Source organism: Ascidia mentula, chromosome 6 (assembly GCF_947561715.1).
Source record: "Ascidia mentula chromosome 6, kaAscMent1.1, whole genome shotgun sequence".
NCBI lineage: Eukaryota > Metazoa > Chordata > Ascidiacea > Phlebobranchia > Ascidiidae > Ascidia > Ascidia mentula.
Window position 1 is genome coordinate 18869047 of NC_138571.1, and position 10601 is coordinate 18879647.

The window sequence follows — 10601 nt, forward strand, 5'->3', positions numbered from 1 at the left end:
ACGACAATTTCAACCCCTACTACCACTCTCAGGTCCGTGTCCACCGGGAGTTCAAGTTGCAAATTGTCTGGTGGATCCCTGTCAGTCAGCAACGTGTCCAAGCTCCCCGAACGCCAAATGCGTAAGCAATTACTGCGGAGGTTGCAACCACGATTTCTACATCGGCAACTTTAAAATACCCAGAGGAAAATGCAGTGAGTGTGAGGTCCAACGTTTAACCCCCGTAAAAATGTAGTGAGTGCAAGGTCTACAATTTAACCCCCCATAAACGTGAATGCGAGGTCGAATGTTTAACCGCTTTGCACTTAAAATTGATGAAATACGTCACAATGCTCGTTTTAGATTGTCCTGGCAACCAAGTTTTCTACGAAACCTGCAAACCTTGTCCGTTGCAACGTTGTGATCGCATCGATCGACCGTCGCCATGTCGTGATGATTGTCGACCCGGTTGTGGTTGCCCTGCCAACACATTCTGGAATAACGAAAAATGCGTATCACGTGACGAGTGCTCTAGTAAGTGTGACGTAGTAAACCTGAGTGGAGATTAATTTTAATAACAATTTCAACCCCTACCATGTCGAAAAGTTGCAACAGACGATGCGCTTGCAAAGTCGGTTTCGTCAGAAATCGTAACAACAAGTGCGTTCGGAAGCTATCGTGTCCAGGTAAGGTTCCTTCCCACTTACACAATATTTGTTTACCAGCCACTAGTTCAGCGCTACAGTCACACGCTGCACTGATGAGACCTTAAAGGCCGTGGCCATATGTATCATTTGCACCTACATTATCGCCCAACTCAAATCTTTACTAAATTAAAAAAATATTCCGTGCTTTTTTTAAAAAATAACCCCGTAAACAACAGCTTGAGTAAATATATGAAGCTAATTTGTTGGACATTTTTTTATATTGTATGACAGACGAAACGTCGGAAAAATTAGGTATGTTGATTTTAGGCCAGAAGATCAGTCCTGTTGAAATTGTACATTTTATGCTGCTTTTAAATAGTTACCTGATCGCGTATATATACGTCATAAATTTCCTACAAATATTATTAACACCTATGTTTTGCAGGTTGCAAATACAACCAAGTGTCTAGATGCAGATCCTGCGTCCTGAAATGCTCCGATGAAAAGACGACCGCGTTTAAGTGCCTTGCGACGCTTAACCACTACCCGTGTAAATGGCAATGTGCTTGCCCCTTACCTTTGTTCTTGAACCATGTCGGACACTGCGTTCCATACACTCAATGTCCACCACGCGGAAGTGAGTAAATCATGAATTAAATCTGAGGGCAAAAAGTGGGAGCGAGACCTGAAAAATCAAGCTCCCGATGAGGTTTGAACTCACGACCCTGGGCTTACAAATGAGAACGCTCTACTTAGTTACAGGAGCTCAGCCGGTGCTGTGGCCAAACGGAAGCGCACAACTTGCCATGCAACCTTCACATAAACGTAGGGCACATTCATTTCACATGTATTTGGGACTACATGCAATCGCATAACAACGTACAAAATTGCCCCATTACGCAGGTCCTTACTTGGCGATCACAGCGATCGTATCAAGATAATTAAAGTTTTCCGGCATCGCAATCAAGCTGGATCCGCGAAAAATCAAAATTAATCTACGATAGCTGAGTTCGCCAAGTAAAGGCCTGCGTAGTCGATCCAGCCTTGTTATACGAAAGTCTAAAACACTTCTTCGAAGCCGTTGGTATTTTGCATGAAAACGTTTACCCACATAAACAATATTTAACAAATCAAAGTTGAAATTGCATGAGCACCGATAAAACCATGAGGGTTATCGTGTCAGGCGCCCATGTGAAGGTGATTTCCCCTAACAGATACCCTCCATTGAAAGTGTCCATTTTCACACATAGTGCAAATGTCCTATACCGTGGAACAGGTGGTAACAGAGACAACGCGGACAAAGGAATATGTTGTTTATTTCAGGTTATTGATCATCTGGACAATCGATCAACAACTTCAAGTTGACGACAGAATTATCCCGATTTGACTTGATTGTGCCTTTTTTCTTATTTGGCAATACATCATATTGCATGCAATAAACTGACCGCGGTATTAAAGTTAGACAACAGGGACTTGGAAGGCAACATAAGACATATGTAATCAGGTAGTGATGAGGAATTGAAATCAAGAAAAACCATGACCGGTTTTTGAGAAGCTGGCCGGAAAAAAATGGCGGAGTCAATAACTCAGACTCAACGGAAAGGAAAATGAATTCAACTACGACTATATATTGCACCATGCCACTGAATATACAAAAACTCCAATATTAGAACAATCACCATGGACCGCGTTAACTGACCAATAAAGTTTGAGACAGCTTCTAAAATCTTTACAGTGATTGCAATTTCATTTACGCGCTTGTCAAACCAGGCCCTCAAGAGAAAAAACAATGTTTGCTTGAATTGGCGATTAATACCTACGGTGGAAACTTAAAACCCCAAGATAACGAATAATATGAGTCCAAAATGTGAAAAGCAGTTGCAACAATTGCAAACAGTCATTTTTAAGGCGATTTTGTCGTTTATTTCCCATTAGTTTGTCCATACGATGCAGCAATCTTTGTTTCGTCGACGCAAAATCGCTTTTGCAAACACGTACCCCGCATATTATGAAGCGAAACATTCAAAAAAAGCGGCAGAGACACAATAACACAACACCACCCACGCACAAACATAGAAACAAAGCTGACAAAACAAGCCCAGAGCGTCCCGTGAAGCCGTGGCTTTACAAAGTCGGTCCACAAAAAATTCCTCTCTAGCTAAACAAATTTAAGGCCGCGCCTACGCTAAAGGCCTTTCTCCTTACTACAGAAGCCGCCCACAAAACACTTCGATGGTTAATGTTTGTGGCGACCTGTCGTCGCATTCAAGCGGCGACTATACGGGAACAGAGGCGAGCAATTTCCGCGGACGACAGAAGGCGAGTCCGGGCTCGTTAAAAACGATTTCCAGGCTTTTTTAAAAAGCTCCGAATGGTGGATCAATATTTATGCTTGGGTTCGGTGTTGGGATGCCCGACAAGAACAAACACAAAAAACCTGCGCCTCTCATTACCGCCGATTGTTCTGTTTGTTGTAAACTTCACAGTTGCGCGGTTATGAGTTGATGCCGCAAACCTTAAAGTGAAATTCCTGCGTTCTTTTTGTGGTTTATTAAATTTTCGTTTACGTGGAAACTAAGGGGGGTGTGGGTGTACAATTTTTTGAATAAAAATTTCCTTCCGTTCGGTTTAGGTTGTAACTTCTTTGTAAAGGTTTATTCGTTTAGTTTCGTGAAAACAATTACGGTTATTCGGCAAGATCGTTCACAAGAGTCACACCAAGCTGCATTGATGAGACCTTGTAGATCGAAACAGTGCCCACTTGTTTTCATGTCACAGAATTGAACCTATTACAGAACCTATTATTAGCTCTACTTTGCTTTGCAACAACGAGTCGGAATTTTAAAGCCTCCTAAAAATGTCCCAGGAAAGCAGACTTGGGTGTATCTGAATGACAACGACACTGTGGTCTACAATACAACGCAGTGCTCGTTGTTTCATTCTAACAACGAAACCAGCAGCAAAAAGCGACACTTAAATTCCACTGAACCAATAAAATGGTGCAACAGGCCTTTCTAGAATCCACTGATCACTTCTCGTAAAGTTTACAACCGTGGAATACAAACAACCCGAGATAGCTGAGATATACGTGTGTTCTATACAAGACGGCCTTGTAGCTATGTTTTACACACCCTGAAATAATCCCGTGTCGTTTTATCACCGAGAATTCGACAGTTTGCTTCCACCGACGTGTTTAACTGTGGAAATAACGTTGGAATGTGTTGCTACCAAGTGTGCTTGGATTAACATGGGCGTTATTTACGATTCTCTTACTTCGGATGTAGCGACAGAGGGGCTTTACGGTAAACTCGATACTTTTCCATGGGACGAATCTGTTAAAAACAATTCATTGAATAAAGAGACCGCCCCCTCATCCGACACAAACACATCCCGCTCAAACTATTTTAAACAAAACAAAACCGGGGACAATTAACTACCAGCGGTGAGAGCGGAGTTCATTCGATCCCAGATGAAAAGCAAAGTTTCGGGTCAAGTCTCCACAGTCACTTGGCAACCGCTGCGTTGCCACGCACGCAGGACGACCGATGCATTATGGGTAGAAGAAATCTGCTGTGTTTGTGGCGTTTCCATGGGGTCGGGATTTTTTCATCTGCGCCTGGTTGACTATTTGAGCGAGCAGCCGGCGCAGCATCGCGAATGATTCCACGCTGCAACGTCGGGAGGCAATTCATAAAGAGTTTAAGACCGCGGACCTTCCAGACTTCCAGACTGTAACTCGTTTGTGACACGCGCGTATTTTTCGTACGGTTCAGGCAGGCAAAATGATCGCCGCAATTTTAGCATGTTCGTATCTTTCGTTAGGAAGAATTACTTTCACCATCAAGGGTTTTGGCTTGTGTTTTAGAATATGTTTTTAAGCTCTTCGTTTTTGAGGTTATTGAAAGGTACTGATAGACAGCTTGAGAGACAGGAACAAAGCAATCTTTTGATTTACGCGATTGGTCGATACTCACTGGGACGCGAGTCCTTTTGTTACAACATTTACTCCTAATCCTACGCACAATCTGGCCTTCGGTTGGGTATAATTTGTCGTATTGTTGTCCTTATCGACACGTGATACCGCGCTTGGCAGATGAGTTAATGGCACCTGCATGTCAGTCAAATGTGTATCTTGGCGCAAGGTTTGTTTTGTGTAAACGCGCGCATGAGCAAAATGTTGGCAGAAATGAGCCGGGATTTTCCGAATAAATAAACTTAAAGCAAAGTAAATGCAATCTTGATCCGAGCACCTAAGAAACGCTTGCTTTTAACATGCAAACAAACCGTTACAGCTGCTTTAGTTTGAATTGTAAGCTGTACAGACATCCTACTAACAACATGGACGACTTTCGAGATGGATTGAACGACGCGTCCGAAGTCACGGGAGCCGCTTCCAAATTGTCCAAAAACCTTCCCGGAATGGTGAACACTTCAAACGGAGCGAAAGGTGACAAAATAGTTTCAAAGCTTTAAGAATTTGTTTAAAAACGTTTAAGAAAACGTGGGGTAAAGTGTTATTACACATCAAATCACTTTTTTTGCACGCAAAGTTACTACGCACATCAATAGTAAACATGAAACATGGACACTATAACAATAAGGTTATCGAGTCAGGTGCCAATGTATTACATTGAAAATTGAAGCGATTACTACTGTAAAAAGTAGCAACAGTTTTAGTTTCGCGACCAACACGTTTCGTGCGCGTACCTCCATATCAACGCCTCGACCAGAGAACCAGAAAATAAATATCGCGCTTGTACGAAATGACGTAGAAGTTGTACACGACAGGGTCGCCCAACTGCGCTTGTTTTCACTTCTACCCTTACACGTGGAATGTAATTTGGGACCTGTAATTTCCCTGCGCACTGTAAACGGGACGTGTTTACCACACAGCGACTCGAAATCAATGTCGTTTGGCTTGGAATTACCCATCCACAAAAACTTTGGTAATAAAACCGCTGTGTGTCTGAGATCTACAAGATTGTCACGCCTATTGATTTACGAGTTCATATTCCAATACTTACTTTCGGGATTGTATTGCGTCAGAAGGAAAGGTTAAAAATGCCTAACGTCAAGGAATTGTATGAATTTATCCACAAAAATTAACATATTCATATACGGATCCGGTCGCGACGCATAGGGACTGTCAACAGATCATATTTTGGTGCAGACATAGGTCGGCACAAGAAGTTATTCAAATTTTTCACAATCTCTAAACTCGCACATTGCGTTCCACTTTGTGGTGAGTATTCTACATTGAGGTTGGAGCGATTTTTATAGCGAAAACAGCAGAGAGAGGCTGGTATGGTTGGCGTGAGAGAGCTTGTAAGATGATTCCGCACACACGCGCTAACAGCGAACGTGTTGTTTGCCCACGTTAGACCGGGACCAATGGCGAGCAAACAGGGAATCCAACCACGATGAGCAGATGATTAAGTAAACACCTTCTTTCAATGACCGCCCGGTTTCCGCCCTGACAACCATTTAACCGCAAACATTTACCTAGAAACCGGATTGCTTTAAAAACAGCGGTTCATTGATCGCAACATCCAACACCGCTTAACGCAGTTTTTCTAAACCCGTTTCTAATCCAATATCAGTCTGACCACATTGGGGTTTAAGAATGTAAACACTGAAGTTGTTTAAGTTGGTTGGGAACTCCCAATGTATCAGAAAAGTTTTACATTGTGACACAATTTACGGAACTCGGCGTTTAACTGAAGCGGTTTCTATGGGATTTGAACCTCTACCCCTTTAACAAGGTTAAGCAGCGATGCAATAAGAAAATTTATCGATAAAAGAACACCACCGTTGATTAAGTCAACACTTTTTCAAATCTTATCGCCTGACAGACCTCCGCGTCGTAATTGTTTGCGAATAAACGACTTAGCACTGCTTCGCAGTAGCACCGGCGGCCTCGTGACAAAGCGCGCCTGTGACGTAATAATAGGATCCACCTAAAAGTGACGCAACAAAGAGTTTTAGCTTTATGAGATCACAAACCGGTAAATTGAGTTTTTTTATATGTGGAAAGCAAGATCGTTGTAAGTCACACCACAGCTGCACAGATGAGACCAAATAGGTTGAAAATTGGCTCTCTTGGGTTTTACATAACCAGCATTTTCGTAAGATGGTAAATTGGTCTTGGGTTTTTTTATCACTTGGCGGGGTTCATGCCACTGCGCGTTTGAACACCAACCATTCGTTATTGTGCAAAACCTGTTGTATGATGAACATAAAAATCCTATTGACACTTGTGCCAGGATCCTGAAAGCGTAGTAATGACGTTTGCAACTTTAACACTTTTCCTTGTATTCTCACCACAGAAGATGCACCCGAGCCGAAGATTTGCAACACTTGCAACCAACCCATTGTTATCTGTCCGACCTGTCACCAGAAAGTTGTTGACTCACAGCCTTCCGGGGGTAAGCATTGTGACTTCACAGCGCTAAATTATGACGTAGAATGCATGGTAAACTATACGAAAAAGCAAAACATATATAAGTTAGGACGCGATTAAAAGGATGTTCACTGGACATTGAAAATATTAAAAATTGTAAAAAAAACTGAAATTAAAAGTTGCTTTTGTGAAAAAGTGATTGGCGGGCTCTTACACTAACATGTCTCCGCTAGATGGTGATAGAGAGGCTGTCGTTTGTGAACGGATGTTAACGTTTTAACATACAAGAAACTAAAAGTGTTTCTGTTTACAGATGCCTTTGACAAGTTGAACAAAGGAATTGAATCTGCCGACAAAGCGGTTGGATGCTGCAACAATCTCTTCGATTGCTTCGGAAAAGCCCAAGAGATGACTGGAGCAGAATAGATCAAAATCACTGTTACGTTTTTCTGTGCACAAATTACTACAAACTTGTTTGTTTCCTATACATATACATATCACTGTTGCGCATTTTTCTGCTGTAATTCCTGTGAAGATTCCGTTCCAGATATTGTTCGACTTTTTGCACAAATCGCATCGAATAAAAAGGCAGTACAACGACATTGACTTGAAGCATTAAGAAGCGATTGTGTTCAGCTGTTGTTACCGCAGGCATTGCAATTTATAAGAAAACTATCGTTCTGCCACGAAAATCAACGTAGATTGCATTTAGCCAACGGCACGCCTGCCATACACGACAAGACGTTACCGGGATTGTGTCTGACCGAATCTCGCCGGATGGCAGACGTGACGTTGGTTCAGTGCATTCTACGTCAACTTTTGTGACAGCTTTTTGTTAAAGCATCATAAAAGTTAGCACAAAAGTGGTGAATTGTTGCCATGGTAACTTTGAGAAGCCTATGTAACAAAGTTATAGCGGAACCGTTAAAGTTCATAACTTTTGTGTTGTTGACGCCCCATAGCCGAACCGTCAAAACAAACACGACTCAAACGAAACCGCTGCGTCCGAAACGGCGTTTTGAATATTCTAAAATATAACAAACTTCATTGTTATATTTTAGAATATTCAAAACGCCGTTTCGGACGCAGCGGTTTCGTTTGAGTCGTGTTTGTCTGCACTACAGCAACTTAGCCTGGATCAGCATTTGGTTTTAATGGATGATAATTAATTGCTATTCTAGGCGATTTTGTTGCCTAAAATTTTTAAAAAATCGGCGCCAGTTAATAGTTTGCATACAAAAGTGTACAGATCGTGTATAGACAGAAATGTAAACACTGACGTATGTGGTTTGACTCTGGGACATATATTCAGATGACTAACACATATTTCTGTATTTACGTGTCCCGCTGTTGTTTATCAAACACTAAAGTGATTTAATCGAATTTCTAAGAAATTAATCACTACGAACAACAAACTCATCCATATGCAGTTCTGCACAAGGAAGAACCTTGCAACGAGAATTTAAAACAGAAACGTGGGCTTGGACCGAGGTTGGGTCTGCTGATACATTAAAGGACTGTTGCTTAATAATACATAGCAAATGCAGTAATTTGCTGTAACCAAAGGGTCTGATTCTTGTGCAGTTAATGAGCAAGTCAGACTCACAATAGTTTGTTCAAATATAAATTTAGTTTATTTTAAAACCGGGCAACTAAATAGAATGTCTGATGCAAAACTGTAGGCAAGCATTATTTCTAATAAGATTGTTAGAGGTTTTCAAGTGGGGTTTTTGAAGAGTATGAAGAAATTCTCTAACTTTAAGTCACGTTTTTAGAGTTAGGGGTTTGCGGACGTTGCCATATTGTGGTCACAAAGCAAATATTTGTCATCTTTTCACTCTTTACAAGAACGTGAACAAATATGAGTAAAGCTGGGTTGGCGAACACGTTACAAGCCGCAGGTAAGCAGTGGTAAAAACGTTCAAACTGTGGTTTGTTTGATTATTAATTTAAAAAATTGCAAAGCCTACAATTCCAAAAAGTTTGCATGTAAGTTTAACCCGATTTTAACTCAAAGCGCACCAGGTAAAATTTATCCGGTAAAGTCGGGCCGTACGAACATGGCATTTACTGCAAAAATGCATTGATGCTCTTTTTACTACACGGGGATTCGAACTCACGACATCATGGTCCGATATTTTCTGTGTAAATTGACTTATGTGGATGTTTTGGCGCCATCTAGTGCAAGTGAACAAAGACGAGAATCATTCAAACACTGAATCGGAAGATGAAGAAGAACCGAAAAAGGTTGTAAAAAGTTCTGGAAAGACCGTAGAAGCTAAAGGCAAAGGTTTGCAATATTGTAAACTTGTAATTTTGTGTATATACTGATCGAATGTCGAACAAACCCGGTGGCTGAAAAGCTAACATTTATACGAAAAATTCAATTACATCATATACTGATTTTTAAAATACTCAACATCATTTAACTGTAGTTAACGGTCAGTAGTTAAAGGTCAGGTTTATGTTGTACGTTAGTAAAGTCACAGGCCAATCATATAGGATATGATCGTGGATATCCACAAAAAAATTTCATTTTTAAGGAGGGCAAATGCCCCCTTGCCCCCCATCGGATACCCAGAATTTCCCTTAAAATAGTCTGTAACCAACGAACTTGATTTATTTGGGTCAAAACGCAATATTCAACTTGTTACATTGCAGAAGGTGGATGCAATATTTGTGATACTTGCCATCAATTGATCGCAATCTGCCCGGATTGCAAGCAAAGTGTAATAAACAACCAACCCAAAGGAGGGAAATCAGGCGGGGATCAACCAAGTAAGAAAACAACAACAAAATTAAATCTTCACTTAAAAACAACATGAAACCTTTATTTCCATAAATCAGTCAGCTTTCTTCCTCATGGCAAATATATTTTTGCTAAAATAAACAATGCCAGCGTCTAAAAAACAACACATAGGGGTTGAAATTTAGAAACAACGTCACTGTTACCTCTCGCATACCCTTCAAAACAGAGATTATTGACCAGAGGTCCAACCCTGTTTGGTTACATGATAAAAGCAAAACAAAAGCTGTCGTCTAACCAACTGAGGTTATTGGAAACACAACAATGATTCCAACCTGTGACGTAATAGCGAACAATAAACAAATAGCATTGTAGCATTGTGATGTCACATTGCCGCAACAAACGACAACAATGTCCACACATGATATTGATGAAAAGTCCTCATGAAATATTCAATTTTTAGTACATTTTAGTAGATTAGCTTACTTACAAGGCCTAGGTATGTGTTGTAATGCTTATTATTACAGTGGAACCATTTCCTTCACTAAACTTCTATGCTTGTAGGCAACAAAGAACTTCTCCATGAAGGAATTAAAGCCAGTGGTAGCATGTTTGAATGCTGTTCAAATATATTTGCCTGTGCGGGCGGAGAATAACAAGCTTTTTGCCTTAGTTTGTAAACGACTCTGTATGTAAATTATCACTTCGTTGTTTTGTATTTAAAAAATTTGATAAAGTGTCACCACTGTACAATAAAGTGCAATATCAATATATGTCAAATAAAGTCAGAAATAAGGTATTGTTGGCATTTTACAAGTTTAAAGCGACG

At 40.8% G+C, this 10601-nt stretch overlaps 2 protein-coding genes across 2 annotated transcripts; both read left to right on the forward strand.

Moving 5' to 3' along the window:
• The first annotated feature begins 4893 nt into the window (after positions 1-4893).
• On the forward strand, positions 4894-7628 carry LOC145906198 (uncharacterized). Its single transcript, XM_082993617.1, has 3 exons — positions 4894-5073; positions 6953-7051; positions 7340-7628. The coding sequence occupies exons 1-3, from the start codon at positions 4899-4901 to the stop codon at positions 7450-7452; spliced, it is 387 nt and encodes a 128-aa protein (XP_082849743.1). The 5' UTR covers positions 4894-4898; the 3' UTR covers positions 7453-7628.
• A 1174-nt stretch (positions 7629-8802) lies between these two features.
• LOC145906727 (uncharacterized) lies at positions 8803-10587 on the forward strand. Its single transcript, XM_082994181.1, has 4 exons — positions 8803-8927; positions 9209-9316; positions 9688-9804; positions 10337-10587. The coding sequence occupies exons 1-4, from the start codon at positions 8888-8890 to the stop codon at positions 10426-10428; spliced, it is 357 nt and encodes a 118-aa protein (XP_082850307.1). The 5' UTR covers positions 8803-8887; the 3' UTR covers positions 10429-10587.
• Positions 10588-10601: the final 14 nt, after the last annotated feature.

Excerpts from the sequence above, each read along its gene's own strand:
- LOC145906198 (XM_082993617.1), top strand. The coding sequence starts at position 4,899 with ATGCAAACAAACCGTTACAGCTGCTTTAGTTTGAATTGTAAGCTGTAC. Across the intron at positions 5,074-6,952 it reads CACTTCAAACGGAGCGAAAG|AAGATGCACCCGAGCCGAAG; the intron begins GTGACAAAATAG and ends TTCTCACCACAG. Across the intron at positions 7,052-7,339 it reads TGACTCACAGCCTTCCGGGG|ATGCCTTTGACAAGTTGAAC; the intron begins GTAAGCATTGTG and ends TTCTGTTTACAG.
- LOC145906727 (XM_082994181.1), top strand. The coding sequence starts at position 8,888 with ATGAGTAAAGCTGGGTTGGCGAACACGTTACAAGCCGCAG. Across the intron at positions 8,928-9,208 it reads GAACACGTTACAAGCCGCAG|TGCAAGTGAACAAAGACGAG; the intron begins GTAAGCAGTGGT and ends GGCGCCATCTAG. Across the intron at positions 9,317-9,687 it reads CGTAGAAGCTAAAGGCAAAG|AAGGTGGATGCAATATTTGT; the intron begins GTTTGCAATATT and ends GTTACATTGCAG.